Source organism: Manacus candei, unplaced genomic scaffold, assembly GCF_025592945.1.
Source record: "Manacus candei isolate 608988 ecotype Guabito, Panama unplaced genomic scaffold, ASM2559294v1 h1tg000053l, whole genome shotgun sequence".
NCBI classification, from domain to species: Eukaryota; Metazoa; Chordata; class Aves; order Passeriformes; family Pipridae; genus Manacus; species Manacus candei.
In genome coordinates, this window is record NW_026138101.1 from 4,764,373 (window position 1) to 4,783,195 (window position 18,823).

The 18,823-nt window shown below is 51.4% G+C and overlaps 1 protein-coding gene across 10 annotated transcripts in view; it reads right to left on the reverse strand.

The window, feature by feature from the left end:
• PLEKHG4 (pleckstrin homology and RhoGEF domain containing G4) overlaps nt 1-18,823 on the reverse strand; it is an 81,993-nt gene that overhangs the window by 8,040 nt on the left and 55,130 nt on the right. For all 10 annotated transcript variants that reach the window (XM_051801729.1, XM_051801728.1, XM_051801726.1 and 7 more), the window contains 4 exons: nt 16,900-17,022; nt 16,192-16,383; nt 2,279-3,222; nt 366-615 (listed from right to left, as the gene is read on the reverse strand). In XM_051801729.1, the coding sequence (XP_051657689.1) occupies nt 366-615; nt 2,279-3,222; nt 16,192-16,383; nt 16,900-17,022 (1,509 nt within the window). The remainder of the gene's footprint in view (nt 1-365; nt 616-2,278; nt 3,223-16,191; nt 16,384-16,899; nt 17,023-18,823) is intronic.

The following is an 18,823-nucleotide window of genomic DNA, read 5'->3' on the forward strand; positions in this document are numbered from 1 at the left end:
TCACTGAAGTCATTCCCCCCTTACACCACAGACAGAAGACAGGTAAGGGATGCCCCTGCAGAAGCAGGTGGGCTTCACGGAGCAGACATTTTGCTTCCCTGGAAGTGTCTCTTAGTAGCAAAGAGCATCAGGAAAGTCAAAGAGCATCTGCTGCCACCTGGGCTCAGCCTCACACAGCCATCCCAGTCCAACCTAGCATTTGAGCTGGAAGGGGACAAACCAACCCAGCACAAGGCAGTCCTCCCCCTCCCAAAAAGGGCCACAGCCCACTAACATACCAAATATATGGGCACTGCTGGGCTCAGGAGCCAAGCACGTGCCTGGGGGAACCCGGCCCCGGGGGGAAGGTGCTGATGATGCCTTACGTGTCGCAGGAAGCAGTGGCTGACCCGCAGGGGGTGGTTACAGCAGCTCTCCAGCTCCCGCAGGAAGTATTGGCTGTGGAAGTCATAGAGTTTCTCCAGGTTGCCAAAGATGACGCTGCGCTTCCCGCGCAGGTCCTGGGGGAGGTCGAGGCGCTCCATCTCTGGGAAGTAGCTGTCGATGATGTAGCGGAGCGACCTCACGTACTCCCGCTCCGTGGTCACCATCTCGTCGATGATGTGCCGCAGTTTGCTGCAACAGCACACACACAGCCTTGGAGGGACCCAGGCTGCTGCAGGGCCACGGCAGCCAGAGTGCCTGCAGAGCACTGTACTACCCCTACAGAGACCCAGCACGGAGATGAGATGATCCCTTAGCACAGTCCAAGCTCATATTAACAACTATCTGTGATAGCTCTGACCCTGAGCACTGACGGGACCCAAGGGAACGGCAGGAAGCTGTGCCAGGAGAGGTTTAGGCTGGATATCAGGAAAAGGTTCTTCACCCAGAGGGTGGTCGGGCAGTGGAACAAGCTCCCCAGGGAAGCATTCACGGCACTAAGCCTGACAGAGTTCAAGGAGCATTCGGACAACAGTCTCAGGCACATGGGGGGATTCTTGGAGTTGTTCAGTGCAGAGTCAGGAGTTGGACTCAATTATCCCTGTGGGTCCCTTCCAACTTGGGATATTCTGTGATTCTAAGAAACCCTGTCAGCTTTCCCATTCAGGGAGAGTGAGCCTCAGGCTGTCTGTGATCCTGATCCAAGCTCAGCAGGGCAGACATCCCTTGTCCTCGTAAAAGCAAGAGCAGGAAACAAACCGTGTAACACCTCATCAGCAAACAGCAGTTCCTAGCATGGGCTGTTCCACACATCTAATGATGCCTCTTAGGTACTCGAGGTTGCCACTGAGAGGCAGTGTAGCACCAAACATAACTCCTCCAACGCGTCCCTGCCTCCCCTGCCTCTCAGCTTTCCCCCAAGCCAACTCCTCTGGTTGTTCAGAGGACAGCACAGCAGGACTGCCTCAGCACCCACGGATGGGGAGGCTGCTGCTGCTCATTCCCTGCCATAAGCTTCCCTGGATATCCCTAGGATATTGGAGCCCCCTTCCAGAAGATTTCACTGTCCCAGCCATCTCACTCAGAGCAGTAACAGTGGTCCCCTTGCATCCAGCACTCATCTCTCATCTCTGCCATTAATTTTTAGTTTTATTTTAATCTTTTCCAATGACAGCTGCTGAAAGACCTGCCTGGAGACCCCCTATCAAGAACAGCTCACATCCCTGGCCTCTCCACAGCTTAAGCACATTGAAGTATGACAACAAATTTGAGACCATCAAGGACAGAGAAGGAAAAGAAGAGCACAAAAGTCAGCTGTTGGACATCCAGAAATTTCAACCCCAAAGAACAAACACAAAGACTCTCTTACCTGTGCAGCTACTGTTACAAGGTGCTGGAAATGCCTCCCTACCAGTCTCAGTCCAGCACTGCCCAAAAGTATGTGGGACAATGCACTATGTTTCTGCTCCCCCACTGCACCTGTACCCCTGCTTTGTTAGGTCCCTGAATAGTGTTTCTGTAACCCCTCATCCTCCAACGCCAGCAAGGTTGAGAGACTCTCTGTCCTGGGTCTCCTGCCTGGGAACTGCTCCTTCCTCTCTGAGAGGAATCACACTGTGAGGGAAGAGCAACAGATCCCATTTCTCTGCCTCCCCACTGAGAAAGGTGTCAGGCTATGTGGGGACATCCCTGTGTGCTTGCTCAGCACCACACACGTGTGCAGGAACCATGGAGACACAGCTCTAGCCACCCACCCCGTACCCAGTGCTCAAGTAACCCGCTCTACAGAGCTCCCCACATCTCTGCTGGTTGCCTTTTCACCACCCTGAGAGCACCAAACGTCCCAGCCACTTACCTGCCCCAGCTCTTGGCTTCGGAGGCGGAGAGGCAGCCCCTGTGCCCCTCGAGCAGGCAGTCTGCAGCCCAGCTGTGAGCCGCCGGCTGCCGCAGCGCGAACGTCCTGTCCACCAGCTCGGTGCTGCTCACCTCCAGCCCCTTGATGAAGACGCCGGTGTTGCCGTACCTGACCGGCTCGCTCCTCTGGCAGCTCGACCACAGGCTCTCCCCGCAAGGGAGGTCAAAGCTTTGGGCCTTCCGGAGCACCCTCCTGGGAGGCAGCTTCCCAGGGACTGGCGTGGATGCAGAGGGTGGCTTCACCTCCGAGGTTTCTAATATGCTCTCGAGGTTTGGCTGTTCTTCAGGCAGCTTTGGAGACTTACAGGCCCCACTGGCAAAAAAAACTCTGCTTGAGTGAGGGCCAGGGCTGAGGGCAGTTTGGTTGGCAACTTCTTCCCCAGCACCAACATCACCGGGGCAGCTCAGGGAGGGCGAGGGAACTTTCTCCTTAGTCCACTCCAGAGAGCAGTTGGACTTGCTGTAACAGTGGGATGCACTGTAAGTCCTGTCCCAGTGGGACCTGGAGGTGGCTCCCTCGGAGTGCCTCCAGTGGAACAGACTGCCAGCCTCACTGCCAGCCTGGGGCTGCTCCCCGGCAGCTGGGCTGCGGTCTGACAGCAGAGACTTCCTTGTTCTCAAGGCTGCTTCGAGTTTCTTTTCAAAAACCAGCTTGGTCTCCTGACATTTAGACCATGCAAATTTCCACTGCTTGAGCCCCTTGTCACTCTTCAGCTCACAGGCCAAGTCCTTCATCTCCTGGAAGCGGGCAGTGCTGATGTCGGGGTGCTGCCCCTTGTAACTCTCCAGGCACTTGATCACATCTGCACAGTGCTCAGGGGAGCTGCAGTCCTCCATGCTGACACAGGCAAGGTGTCGCATCCCTTCCAAGGCCCACTCGTACGCCTGCAGAGTGAGAACAAAAAGCAGCAGCCGGTCAGAGGGACTCAGCGAAGAATAACCCTAATTCCAGTGCCTGAAGACAAGAGAAAGGATCAGTGTGTGGCCATCACAGTTCCAGTGTGAGGGGGGGGCTGCTATTGTCAATGGGGCTTAACAATTCAGCAAAACAAACAGCCCCTTATGCAAAGGGCTTCAGCTGTGCTGGCTGCTCTGCCACAGCCCCACCTCCCCACCAGGTCCCAGTGGCGCTGGCACCCACACTGCTGGGCACGTTTGTCCTCTCTGGGCAGGGGGGCCCAGGGGAAGCTGCTGCTAAGACTGTAGGAATTCACACCTCGGTGTGACTCTGCTCAGTATGAAACCTGGAGCTCTCCCTCCCCCTTTGCCCAGCCACTCTTACCACTGCCATGCAGGACAAGGTCGAGGGGGCACCAGTAAGCTGCAGGGAATGGGACTGCTGCTCCCCACCCTATTTCCCTGGAGCTGATAGCACAGAAGCCTGGAGCTGCACCAGAGCTGGGGGCTGTGGATCACCCCAAGTGCTCTGACCCATCCTTGCAGCAAGGAGGAATCTGAGACTGTGCAGCTTGAGCATTTTCTATGCCTGCTGGCACCCACGTGGTGAGCTGTGCCCTGCCTACCTGCCTGGCTCTGCTTGCCACTGCACTACATGCTTGTGCTGGTTAGTTGAATACTGAGCTCAGCAGTTTATTTCTAAAATTCCAGGAATGCTGGAAGCAGCTTTGTGGGGCTTAACTCCAGCAGTGGTGCATAAAACAGTGCCTTGCTGAAACAGCTCTGCCACATCAGTCAACCAAGAGGAGTGTGACAAAACGTGGTCCAATGGGACAGACAGAAGGGAAGAGTGAGTGCCTTAACTATGGCAGGAGAGGGGCTAATGAAGCATCGAGCACCAAGTCCTGTCTGTCATCGATCAAAATCAGAAGACAAGCAAACATCTGACAGGCTCATTAGCCATCTCTCCACAAAGCAGGGATGATGACAAGGTTTAATGATAGAGTAAGATGTGACCAGTTGCCACAGGCCTGGTCAGGGAACTTTACTATTCATCAGTGAACACACAGAGTTATCTGTTAAGATCAGATGCACAAGGCAAGGAAAACACCCAGGATAGGGCTGCCTGACATCTTCCACCAACTGCCCACACTAGGGTACTTGACCTGTCAAGGCCTTGTGTACCTGCAGAAAAACAACACATGTTTTAGTGCCAGGAACAAAGTGACCAGCTTTTACATTTTCCGCTTCCTGAGCAGTCTTACTGTGACAATCTTTACTCAGAGAGCTAAAGCACTCTGAGTGTCTCACTCAAGACACCAAGAAAATCCACCCAAGCTTTATGCAAGCAGACAATGCATCCCTATCAGGTACATGGCTGTCAAACAGAGCAGGAACCAGGTTCACTCTGTTGGAGACAGAGGGAGGCAGGGCAGAAGGTATTTCATTCACATGCTGCCCAGTCCCTGGATAAGGATGGCTATGAGAGCCTCCTCGTAGTTGCTGTTTGTACAAGAGCTAAATGCCAGCACAGCCTGTAGCCTGCAGACCGAGCAGAGTCACTCCAGGGACAGATTCCACCGGAGTTCCCAGAGCCATCCACATTGGTCTTTTGAGCTGCAGCTGCACGGCGTGCGTGCAGCCAGACCCATTACTCACACGGAGCTCCTTCAGAAACACCAGCAGCTGCTCAGGGAAAAGGCTTCTCAGCCCCACACAGTCACAGCACAGAGACACTGGAAAGAGCAGCAACCCCCTCTCCTGCCATCGCCCTGCCTTGCAAAGCAACAGAGCCCTGACCCGCCTCTCTCCTGATCCATGCACAGTGAAGCTGAAATCTTCCCAACCATGTCTGGAACCAGGCAGGAAGGAACCTGTACCTTGGCTTTTGATCTTTATAGGAAAGTCGTTACTGAAACTCTCAATTAAAGGATTAAAGACAAACGTGCTTCCTGCATACGCAGGGCTGACCCATCCTGCAACAGGCTGGTCCTGCCAGGCTGCCCAGGAGAGGCAGGGGCTCCTGGGGACGTGCCATGCTGTAAGGAAGAGGCAGGGACTTCACTGGAGCATGGTGCAACCCTCAAGCCCATCACCTTGTGCTGGTCCCTGATCATTTCACCATGGACAAGGCTTGCAGCACATCAAGGACAGAAGCTCCTGGAGTCTGTTGGATTTGGCATCACTGCAGTGCCATCTGCAAATATCGGCCAAGAGAAGCCACTCAGCCCTGGCTCAGGGCACGTTGCCAGCCCTACAGCCAGACCTGAGGCAGGGACACTGCTTCAGTGCATCATCTCAGCTATTCAGAAGCAAATACTGCAAACCTAAATACCAGATTGGGGATCCCTGGTAACCAGAGACAAGGCAGAGGGGGAAGGGGTCACGCTTCACATGAGAACTACTGAAGTGTGCAGAGAACACCCTGACTGGGCACAGGCCAGATTCCCTTTCTTTCACAGTGCAAAACACAGGGAGAGAAAACATCCCAACTGATCCCAAATTCAAGCAAAATGCAAAGCAAGCTGCTACCCGACACACAGAAGCCATGGAGGAAACAGCCATCCCTCCTAGACATTGTGATGCTTTTTCCACATCTCACTTCTAGCAAGGTCTGTGGCTCCAGGAGCAGGCAGAAACGTTGGACACACAAGAAACCATGTAATTGCAGAGGACAAGCACTTCAGCAAAGCCACCAAGTTAGAAGTAACCCCCTCTCTATGCAGAGATTCGCTGTTGCTCTCTTCCCCACCCTGTAGTACTCGACTTTTCCAAACTGCATTTGAAGCCCTGCCTGGGATTCATTAGCAGCAGAAACCAAACTAATCAGAACTGTGTCCTGATGTAGCTGGTAGGGATGTAATTGTAGGGATGTAGCTGGTAAAAACTCAGCTTTAAAGATGAAAGGAAGTATGCTCTTGAAATGAAAAGCTAAACCATTTCTGAGTTGCTGTGTAGCTCACAGGGCCTCCCCTCCTCTCTCCAAGGGAGGACAGACTACTGAAATCATCAGTTTGCCTAAACTTAGCTGCTAAGGGAAACAACCTTTAACTCCTGTATTTGCATTTCTGCCAGTTACCAAGTGCCAGCTGTTGTACAAACACCACAGGAGGGCAGAGGATGAGAGACCAGCACAAAGTACAAACTCCTTGGATTTAAGGATAAGAAAGGAGAAAAAGCAGTAACCACAGCTGGGCAGGAGAAAAAAACAAGGGGTCAGGGAAGCAGCACCTGTCAGGGTTAGTCTGGGCATGCCACAGCCCAAGCATCATCAAAGGCTGCTCATTAGAGCAACTTGCTTGGACATCCATTTGCAGCAGCACTCAGGACGAACATGAACAGAGCTCAAAAATCCCTTCATTTGCCCTCTGGGCAGTCAGGCATGACAAGTCCAGGAGAGCCTAATTACAGGAGAAGATAATTGGATAAAGTAGGATTGCACATGATTTCTGCTCTGTTGACGACAGCACGAGGACCCGAAGGGCAGACGTGGCTCGTTGTGCCGGTGCCGTGCAGGACGCGCTCGCCCCTCTCTAACTGCTGCACTGCCAGGTGACACCGAGGGAGGGCTGCCCCGCAGGAACAGGGTGACTCACCTGCTGAATCACAAGCAGCGACAGTAACCCCTCCTTCAGTGCAACTCAGAGCTTCCACAGGGCACCCTGTGCCAGCTTCGCTACATCTCTGTGCACAGACACACATGTACACATATGACACGTGTGTGGATATTTATAAGTGTGTGTATGTATAAAATGACTCCCTGGGTAGCTGGGCAGCAAGTGCTAGATTTGTCCTCCTCAGAGCTTCCCTGGCTATGCAGCTGCAGAAAATCTCCCAACAGCCAACAATGTGCAGCTTTCCCTCAGTGCTCCCTTTTTGCTCCTTGGGTAGATTCTATACTGATTTTTCTCCCCCTGTTTTTCTGTCTCACCATAGGGATTTTCTCAACATTTAAAAGCTTCCAACTCCAGAAGACCAGGGGCCAAGTTTGCTCCCAGTAAAATCAGAAACTTTAATGTTTGCCTTTGCTTCAAACCAGCCTTTTCACATTTGAGGCACTGCCCATTTTTTCAGCAGCTTTGTGCACCCATAGCAAAGCTTTTCTGACAAGGAAATTCTGCTCACAACCCCTTCTTGCAGAACAAGGGCAGATGCTGTCTCGCTGCCTCGGTATTATCCTCTCTCCTTTCTGGTGCTTCATCATTTATAAACCCAACTGCATGCTGAAATCTGCTTTGGCAGACTGCTGTCCTCCTCTTCAGCTGCCCCCAACAGCTCAAATCTGGTGCCTGGTCCTTCATTTGGCTACGCCAGTCACTGCAGAGTCATGAAACCAAGTGAAGACTGACTTGAAAGAAGCTGCATGTGTTGAGCTGAGCAAGCAGAAGGTCTGAAGGAGTGAGTGTGTGTGTTTGTGGATGTACAACTGCTGCCTAGGGGAGGAAAAGGACAGCACATTTTCAGGCTTCTTTTAGTGAAGGGGATAAATCCCCTCCTTTGGAGTGGGCCAAGAGCCTCATGTTTACCAGTGAGATCAAGTCACAGTGAGATGTGTGTCACCCAACCTGGCAACTCGCACAACAGCAACAAATTACCCCGTTCAGAGACTAATGTCACCTCCAGAGGTTTTTTGCATGCTTTGCTTTTGCATCTGTCCCGACAGTCGCATCATCACGCCGCACAAACACCCCTCTGTAATAGCACCCCACAGGCCAGCGAGGACAGACTGGACTGTGGTGGGTGTCTCCCCTCTGCCCTGCACTGGCTCCCTTTTTAATGAGGTTCTCTGTGCTCAGCTGGGGATTGCAAAATCTCCAGAATGCCCTTGGGCCTGGATAGGGAAGTGCGGATGCTTTCTCTGTAGCCTTCAATTCACATCCTTTCCCTTGTGACAAGCTGAGCCAAACTCTGCTTAACTACTCCACGATGCATTGGGATCTCTCTGCACTGCACTGCAGGTGCCTTGGGGGATGTGGAGCTGAAACAGAACCCAGACACCCAGTACATCTGCTGGGGCCCCCCTTCTCCAGAGGAGCTGACAAGACTGGAAACTGCTCCCCAGTTTAGGAGCACACCAAGATGAACTCGGAGGTGAAAAGCCCCGCAGAGCTGCCAGAGGAGCCAGGTCAGAGGCAGGGGGTGCCTGGGAGAACCCTGTCCATATGTCCAGGGCTTTGATATGCAGATGGAGCCATTGTGAGCTTCAGTCCCATCTGTACACTGAGGGGAGCTTCATGTCCAGATTGCCTGAACAGATCTATTTAACTCCCGTGACTAAAGGGAATTGCAGTCTCCAGGAGGATCCCAGCATCCAAACGGATGCCAGCACACAAACATTCAGAAAATCTGTCACCCTGTGCCACTTCTATCCCATGATCAGAGGGGAAAAAAGCACCAAACCCAACATTCTGCACACATGCACAAGGCTGGGCCCAGCTGAGGGAAGATCTCTGCTGGCATCAGATCTCACACCTCAAGCACTACACCCTCCCCTCACAGCTTAGCTGCAACTCGAGCAGGGAAATTCTTAAACCTGCTGGGAGGAAATGCTGTTTCCCTGCCATGACTGACTGACTGGCTCCCAGTGTTGTGATCCTGCAGGAGATCTGAACCCACCTGACAGGAGTGCCAGACCTTCAGAAAACTGTCAGCTTACGCTCATGGCAGCCAAAGACACTGAGGAATTTTTACACAGAGGTGCTCTGGCAATCAAGGCTAAGGTGGTTTCACCATGTCAAGCACTGCCCCCTGCATACATCCAGTGGCAGAACATGTTGGCACTCCTGGGACTGGGGAAGGCACATGAGGAGCAAGCACCCTACATCCCAAAAGATGCTCCACACCGGCTGGCTCCCTCAGACTGCTTCCTGCTGTGACCTCCACCAAGGAGGAGGATTCAGCCAGCACAGAAGGAGGGAGAAGGACCCCAGACAGACAGAGCAAGGCTTTGTCCCCCTGCACAGGCCACAGACAGACCACACAGACCTCATATGGCACTAAAAAGATTCTGAGGTGCTCGGACAGGCACTCAAAAGCTTCTCAACCCAAGAACCTCTCGATTTCAAATTGTGCTTGGATTTAGCATGTGAAAAAAAACCCTAATTAATTCACTGCTGCTGCCCTGTAACACTGAGAGACAAAGGAGTCTCACACCTGTGTTGTGCAACCAGAAAGTAGCACTGAGTGCTGGTGCCAACTACTATTTAGCTTTCACCTCCTGCCACAGAGCTTGCCAGAGCTACGGGCACTGCTGTGCTGCCCATTTGGCAACACAGTTATTGGAGAATCACAGGAGAAAATAGCCTGGGCACCAGTAGAGCTAGCAGTGAATTACTAGAGAATTTGTAAGACAGAACAGTTTCCAAATCACTAATTTTGCAAGACAGAAAAATACAGGGGAGCTGTAGCAGATCAGATGTAAATGCTCAGGACTTTTTGTTTGTGCAAAGGGCTATCTCTAACTCCAAGGCAGAGCACAAACTTTTTAATACATGAATTATACTCTGATAGGAAAGTAAACACGAGAAGCTTATTAACCTTGCAAGAAGATTTCTCCAGCAAATACATGGCAGGAAAGAGAAGGGAGAGATTTCATGCATTAACCTTGCATGAACTCTGCCAGAGGATCCATTTTCCACCCCCAGGGCTCATTCCCCCAACTGCTTCAGGCTGTGCATGAAAAAGGACACCTCTGAAACGGGAGAGCAAATCAGACTAGATGTCTGTCTAGGGGCACGACTTTACAGGCATAACTGAGGAAGGAGAGAGAGAGGACAGAAGGAGATGAGACAGCTGCTGTCAGACAATGCTGAAGCCAGACAACAGCAAAAGTTTTACAGCATCAGGAAGGCACTGTAAATATTCCTCTCTTGGATCTCCCTTCATCATCCTAAGAACTTGTACCAGTAACCAGATGAAAACTGTTATTTGGGAATGTTGTGCAGCCCTTCCCCAAAAAAGCAAAGCCCATCTCTACACAGAGGTAGAGAGAGAATAGCACGTGTTAAGCCTCTTCCAGAGACTTCATTATAAACCACAGCAAAGCCTCATTTGCTCTGAGGTGCTGGGAGGCAAAGCCATGTTCTGACCTGTGCAAGGACTGCTGGTGAGGGACCAGCACTGTGGCACAGCGACCTGTGTCTCCGTTTACAACAAGTATGCTACAGTAAAGACATGTCAAATGCCTCTTTTTCCACTTTAGTGCTAAGTTCTACTCTGCACTTCCCCAAGCACATCCCCAGAGCAGGGAATCCTAGCACCCTTTCAGTAAAATTACCTCTCAAACTGTGCCAAATAGCTTGCTATAGAAAAAATCACACTTTTAGTTTGCAGCCACCAGGATCTTTTCTGGCTTCCCAAGGACCAGCATTCACAACCCAAAGCTAAGCAAAAAGAAACATAAAGGATTTATCATCTGGAGAGGACTTGATTTGGTTTTATCCTCAAAATTATCATCTGTGACATTATATATCTGGTACACCATTGGAAGTGAAACAGCAGAAAACAAGGTAATCAGCAGGTCTCTGTTCTGAAATTTCTGGAGAGAAGTGAGAGGTAAGGACATCTGTGGAAGGCAGCTTATTTATCATGCTCTGGATTTCTGCTGTCACAGCTCAGCTCAGATCCAGCTCTGGTAGCTGGGAACGCTGTGCCAGCAGGTCTCAATCACTCGGGGGGCAGCAACCCAGCAAACCTTGGAGCAGTTCAGGAGAGCAGCCCCCTCCTGTGCTGTCCACAACATCTGACAGAAGTCTGGGCAGGCTGAGAGGTACCACCTGCCCTGCACGTACATCCCGCTCGCCTGCAGCCCCCACAGCAACTTCCAGCTGCAGGTAAATTATGCCCACCAAAATGATCATGCAAGAGCCTCTAATAAAGAGAAAGAGGGACAGGCACTGCTGTCCTACAGACAGCACAACCCTGGGTTTCAGAGGGACCGTGCAAAGATGCCCACAGCCCACAGGGCTCTGTCTGAGCGCACGAAAGCTGCACACAAAGCAATCTGATTCATGCTGGATGCATACAGACACGCACAGGCAACCCAGTGAAAAGCCTTCTCTACATTGTTTCCAAACAATCCCAATCCAGCTCACACGTCAGCCGGGGCACCAGACACTTGGTACTTACAAGGGGGTTTGCTGCGTCCGTCTGCTGCCGGAGCCGGGACGGGGTGGATGCGACTCGGAGGGAAGGTGCATGGAGATGTGCAGAGAGGCTCTCCTGCAGCGGGGTGAGAGGGATGGGAAGAAGGGCCCCAGCCCCTCTTTGGGCCCCAGAGCAGCAACACTTGTTCACAGGACGGAGCGCAAAAAGGCTGGCATTCCTACAGCAGCAAGGACAATGGGGAGGGATGAGGAGGCACTGCCATAATCAAATGCAGGCCAGCTGGCCCTCCCCCAGGAAGGGCAGGCACCTCCTTCACTTGCCAAGGGCTTTGTTTTCTAAGCCACAAAGAACAAAGTGACTGAGGAGGAGAGCCAGAGGAGGAGGAGAGCAGAGGAGAACCCGCTGTGGGGGCAGAACCACACGTGAGCACAGGTAACTCACTCCCAGAGAGATGAAAACACAGAAGGGAGAGAGGTCGGGTAACACTCTGCCCACTCCAAGCAGAGCTCAGAAGCAGCAGCTCCCTTCGTGCAGCAGAGAAAAGCCAAAGATGACCAAGGAACAAGAATCAGCACAGGCTGATGGTCAGGGGTCCTTTGGGGGAAGAGATCCAAGGGTGTCAGACAGAGAACACCACTGAAGGAATGGCTTGTGGAACAGAACCCAAAGAAATCCCACCATGGGCCACCCTACCACTTCTGAACCAGCCTCACTCCATCAATCCTGAGCAGTGGGACTCTGAACAGCTTCATTCAGAAAGCAAATACAAATCAAGGGCTCAAGCTGCAAGAGGCTCCCAGGCTATGGCAGGGCAATGACCACACGTCCCCTGAGCACCAACGAAGCACCATCTTGCACAACATCCTGACAAGCAGGAAAAAGCCCCTGGAGCTGCCTCAGGCCCTCCTTTAATGATACAGGCAGTTCAGCTCTGGGCACCACATCACCACAGGGTATGCAGGTGCTGAGCCAGCGTGATGGGACACTGCCCTTTCTGGTTGGGTCAGTGCTTTCTTCCAGAGTGACTTCTGCCAGCAAGGATCGTGCACCTTTGCTCCCAACCTTCTGCAGGACTTGTTGTCATCCCAAGGCTGGCAGAGACCATGCTCTGTGGACAGAGCATGTGGACAGGTTCACTGGACAGTTCAAGTAGGGTGCTGCAGTCCCAAGAGGACACACGGCTCTCACACGGGCCATTTCAAACCTGCAGTCCAGGTAACCTGCACTTTGCTTATGGTAAAGGCAAGAGTGTGGGATATAGGAGTGATCTGAGAAATAATTTCACCCAAAGAAAGCTTGAGAAAGGAAAAAATATGAAGATTAATGAGACATCAAGGAGAGGGAAACCTGCTGTGGCTGCTCCTGGTCTTGATGGTGTACCTATGGCAGTGTTACTGTGAAGCCAGGATAGACAGCAGGAGAGAAGGGTACTGGGGACTGTCCTTGCAGGCACCCCAGAACAAAACACACATCAGTGCTTTTGGTACATCATACACACCCTTGCTTGCTCAGCTTCCCAGTTCTCCCCCAAAGCACTGTGTGGTGCCAGATCCCAGTGCAGTCTTGGAATTGAGTAAACAAGGGACAGCAGCCAGACCAGGCTTGAAGCCACAGGAAGATGGCAGGTCCCCGAATATGCCCACACTGAGTTTGTGGTACTGAAAAACAATCCTCCAGCCCACAGTCAGAGGTGGGGAAGGCAGCTTCCTTCTCCGCTCCTCCTGCCTCAGCCCAGCCATCATCCAGCCCCTGTCAGGCACCAAGGGCTCCTGCCGCAAAGGAAGCGAGGACAAATGGAAACATCCAGCTTGGCACCAGCCATGGCTCTGGGGAGGGAACCCTGCCAGCCCATGTGTAAGCTCCATGTGGTCTGGCCCAGCTCAGCCTGCCTCCTTGCAGGGAGCTCTGACAGGCCTTCAGGAACTGCCAAGCAGTGAAAAAACACAGTAGAGTGTCTTGACAGCCCATATGGGGTTGTGTTGTCCTGTTCCATGGTCTGTCCTGCAGCCACAGGCAGCGTCCTACAAAACGCTCACCCACCACACGCAGAAGGAGCAGCACAACAGAGCCTCCCATTCCCAGGAGGCAGGGAGGTACGTGAGGGATGAATGCCACGATCCCCGTGGTGGGAGCTCCACTCCCTTGGTGCATGCTGAGATGTTTGGAGAGCTGAGCTTGCCAGCTCATTACCATAGTGTACATTGCTTACGCATCCTCGGGCTTCTTCCCCAAAACCTGGGGTTTGGCACACTGCAGGCTCCTTACAAGAAGGAAAATCGAGGACATTGGTTATTGTAGACTCCTGCTGTTGATATCCCCTCAGATATTAGGGAAGAGAGAAGGGAGCTAGGCACACACTGACAAGATCGCTGCAGGAAGGTCAAAGCAGCTCAGCATCAGGAGAGAGGGAAATCAGTTTAGATAAAATCTGCTTACACCCCCCACCTCCCAGACCACGCCACTGACTTTGCTTTGGGAAGGCAGAAAGTGTTCTGGAGATCAAAATCATACTGAAAGAACTTTCATACTGCGCAGCATTTCCTGCCCTGGTCCTACAGGCTGCAGGATGTATCCCCCTGCACTCCTGGTTTCGGTTGGCCACTGGTTCACAAGACACACACGGTATATTTATACCACCAGCATTGTTTATAGTTCTACTGAAACCAGTGAGATCAAAATCCTCCTTCCTCCCTAAGCCAGGTGCTCTTCCTCCGCACCAAAGCAGTGTGCAAACACACCATGCCTCCACCATTCCATTTTCACTGGGGCAGTGCAGCATGAAAGGCACAACCAAGAAGGATGCTGCTGTTGCCAAGCATTGCATCCCACAGGTTTTATCCATCAAAAAGAAGCTGTCATGCTCTCAGAAAAGAAATGGGCCACTCCTGGGGTCTGTGTAGCATTTGTGCCCCTAGGAATGGTCCAGGTTTTTTGAAAGGCTTTGAAGCTGTAGAGGAACACACTGCTGTTGAGGCAGGTCCAACTACCCTGGCAGCCCAAGAGCTGATGTAGATACCATGCCTGAACAGTGCATGGAGCAGCCTGGAGAAGAGAAGGCTCCTGAGAGACCTTAGAGCACCTTCCAGCACCTGAAGGGGCTACAAGAGAGTTGGAGCGGAACTTCTGAGCAAGGCACGGAGTGACAGGGGAAGGGGAATGACTTCAAACTGCCAGAGGGCAGGGTTAGGTTGGATATTAGGAAGAAATTCTTCCCTGTGAGGGTGCTGAGGCCCTGGCACAGGCTGCCCAGAGAAGCTGTGGCTGCCCCATCCCTGGAAGAGTTCAAGGCCATGTTGGATGAGGCCCTGAGCAACCTGGTCTAGTGGGTGGCATCCCTGTCTATGGCAGGGGAGTTAGAACCAGATGATTCCTTTAAGGTCCCTTCCAGCCCAAACCATTCTATGGTTCTATGATCATGTGCTACAGTCCACATATGTGCTCCAGAGACTTCCAGCTTTGGCTGGGTGGGTTCTTATAGGACTAATGTTTGGCTCAACCACAGAACTGCCAATATGCCAAGCAAGGCTTGTTGCTTTGTGTGTCTCAGCTTCTCAGAAGAAACAGGATAAACCCCACCCTTCTCAGGATCCTTCCCAGGATCTCCTGTGATGGCAAGGCATGTTCAGGGACCAGAGCAGCCCCTAAATGCCTGTGTTCAGTGAGGAAGGCACAGGTTCTTGCCATTCTCCTGTGGCACAGGAAGCACTTTTCTTTCCATTTGGGGGGGGAAAATTACACATTCTCACAGCAAGATGGTCTCCCACCTGCACAGCAAACTGCAGAGATGAGCCAGAGTAGACCTGCAGAGCATCACCAAACAAACTCAATCCTCACATGCCCTGACAGCAATGTTCCAGGCTGCCTTCTCCACTTTCCTGCCTCACACAGGATGCTTCTCCATGTTTTCATGTTTAGCTGAATTTCCACCCCCCTCCCCTGAGCACTTCTGGCTGCCAAGGCAGCTCAGAGACAGCAACTAAGTGGCACCTACATCTGGTACAGCTTAACTTTTAGTGTCTATTCTTTATGGAATTCGAGAACTTCAAAACCCAATGTTTGTACAAGTGTGGAATAAATGAAGCACAGGCTCCCTGGCCTTCTGTGCTTGCCAAAGCTGTATTTTAAAATGCACTTAGAAAATCCTACTGCTTATTCATCTGCAACTTTAGAAATTAAAGAACATCAAACCCAACTGCAGGTCTGCTGAAGGTTTGCATTAAACCAAGCTGGTGAAGTCAGGCACTCAGTCACCACACGCATTCTCTCCTCCTGCTTCCCAGGTGCCTGGGATGACCCAGTCCCCTTGTTCACTCAGGCACACTTCCCAGCACCCCATTCTGGTACTCCATCTCCTCAAGCAGGCCTCCACAGGGGAGGAGTTGGGCTGTATTCAGGACTGAAGAGCAGGGTGCTAATCCTGCTGGGCCAACAGGCTGAATTTTCCAGTGTGTAAAGATACAGCATGAACAAAATGCAGGCAGCCCACCCTGGTATGGTGGCCAAGACTGGACGTGACCAATCAGTCTTTTGGCCCTTGTCATCACTGCCATGATCCTTCTGTCCACTGGGGCCATGAAAGGGGTTTAAAAGCTCCAGCTCAGACAGCAGCAAACCTCTGTGTTTAACAGATGTGGACATTTTCTGAAATACACCCCCTCGCCTTCTTCCACACACTGACTTGAAAAAAATCACTGTTGACACATGAGCGTGAAGGAACTTTTGCAGGTTATAGATCCAGCTCCCTATTGGAGCAAACACTCCATTTCACACCCTTCATACAAAACCTAGCTCTGGACTGAGTCCAAGCAGGCTTTTTACACCCTCCTCTGTGCAGCAGATGCCTTGTCTTACCTTGTCAAAGAATTCGTACAGCCTGACCGTTTCACAGATTCGGTGCCTGGTTTCATCCAGCTCAGTGCAGAACTCCTCCAGCTGATCTCTGTAGGTCTGCAGCTTTACCCTGTAAGAATGCACATCCACAGAGGAAAAGTCTTCCCATCGATCCATCTTCTTTAATGCTTCCTGTCCCCTTTTGCAATATTCCTAAAAACGAAATCGGATTGCATGTGAGGACTGAGACCAGACATGGACAGCAGGTAGTCTTCAAGGTCATTAACAACTAGGGCTAATTAGATGGGGTTTTAAGGTTCAAATCACATGAGCAGGGGTGTCTTTGTTTACAGTAGAATTCTGGAGCCCTGATCTCTTATGAGTTACACCAGTCACAGAGCAGCTTGTAAAGGCCTACACAGCAAGGGCCATGGGTCAATTAAGATCAAAAAAGGCTGTGTTACAAGCACATCAAAGGAGTAACCAAAAAACCCATCTTCCATCTCACTACTTATTTTCCCCAAGACTGGCAAATGCCATCTACTAAGGTGTTGAGCTGGTGGCTTTTCCTCCAAGAGGAGAGCAAGGATGCTGAGCAGTGTGAAGAAATGACACACACCTTGGTGATGAGCCCTCTTAGCATCGTGGGTTTGGCTGAGCACGTACAAGACACACATGTGACCAACTCAGACACTGGAGAATATATTTTTCCAATCAGACAACACTTACACTGGCAACAAGATCAAACTCCTTGAACTGCTTTTGCGCTTGAAGCAGCATCTCCAAAGAATCATCCAGGTTGACAGTTTCCTTTAGCCCTTTTCTGCCAACATTCTCAATCCAACTGCTGACCTAGGAGAAAAGGGATAAGCCCCATTATTAGTCACCCTGTGCTACTCACCAGTGTAGGCCTTTATGTGGAAAGAGCAAGGAACTGCTCTCATAACACTGGTCATCTCATTACTGGAAAGAATGTGTGTGTGTAGACTGCTCCCCCCATCCAAGCCTTTCAGTCTGAGCCTCCTGCTAGGAGTTTTTCCACTTCAGGTTACAGAGTAATTGCAAAGCTCTGCTGTTGCTCACTAGCCTCAGGCATAAACAGGGCAAGCAGCTGCTTGGGCTCTGTTTCGGGTGAGCCATGGTCTAATGTGAGCTCTGAACCTGCAGACTGGCCCGACATTCCTGTTATTGTTACCCCCAACTGGGATCAAATCTCCCTGCTGCCAGATTTCCTACATCACTTCCTTTTTCTGACTGGCAGCACATGAACTACGTCACTGTGGGGGGACTGATGGATTCTCCCCATCTGCAGTGTTCCACAGTTCTCTGGGGCTCTCAGATACTGGTTTTTTTGAAGGCAGCTCTCCACAAATCCCAGCAGCAACTGCAGGTTCCTCAATGGAGGGTGGCCACTGCTGCACTTATCAGCCTATATCCTCAAACAGGGGTAGAGGACTGACTAACGAGACCCTCCTAAAAGCAAAGCAGTCCCAGGAGGCCAGGCAGGATAACACAGCATCTCCATCATGAGTGGGTTTTAAAAACAGGCTGGTAAACTTGTCTGCAATGCTTCAGGCATAGCTGCACCTGGGGGAAGGGACAGACTATGTGTTTCCTAACGCCCACTAAGTGTTTCCTAACGCCCAAGCATCCTGTTCTCCTGTATCATCTAAATCCATACCCCAACTCAACTGCACAGTCCAGGACAAACTCCTAGTCTTGTACCCACAGAACAAGCCCACTGGGGTGGGTTCTCAGCACTGCAGAGAGACACACTGCTGCTGCCTAGAGCTCCTAGGCAGGTTTAAAAGTGGGAGCAGCTGCTGCCATCATTAGTGATCTGCAAGAAACGTAAGCTGGGAACAGTCAGTGTTACTCAACTGAATAAAAAAAAGAAGTTCAATTTAAAGCAGGGACAGGTTGCAGAGCCTGCCTTTGTGCCTTTTTTACATTTCTGCCTGGTATTTAGGAACCTATATGTTTCCAAGAGAGTCTCTACCAGGTTCTTGCATCACACTTCTTGTCCTGAGCACACACTGCATGGCGCCCGAGTGTCTACCTCCAAATGGGAAGTCATTAAAACTCCTGGATCCACCTCAGCCTGTGAAAACAACAGGTAGGCTACAGGCTCCTTTGCAAATCCAGTTCCCTCCAGAGGAGAGGAGCCCAGAATCCCAGAAGAGCAATGGTGAAATGGGTCCTAATACTGATTTTTAAGGACACGTGAACCTTCTCAATGTTGATGAGCTGCAGCACAGGAAATGGTGTGACTCCATAATCTCATGGTTGATTTCAGGCTTAAGGATCTGCAACACTGAAAGACTGATTAGCTCTTGTAGGACAGACCTGGGCTATTCTATGACTTTTTAAGGCTCTCTACCTACATGGTTTCAAAGGTCTTTCTGAAAGCCAGTGCCTGTTTGCTTCAGTTATGCCATGGCTGTAAAGAGCTTCAACAAGTACCATATGAAGGGAAGTCGAAGGTCTCACAGCAGTGCAGGGGGGGTTGAGCACAGCTCCTGGGCTAAGGACAAGAGGCTGTTTCCTGCCTGGAGACTGTACACAGGGCTGCACCCAAAGGCAAACCAATCTGCCTGCGGCTGCACCCAGAGGGGAAGGAGTGTGCCTGGGCTTATCAGGTATCAGGGACCTG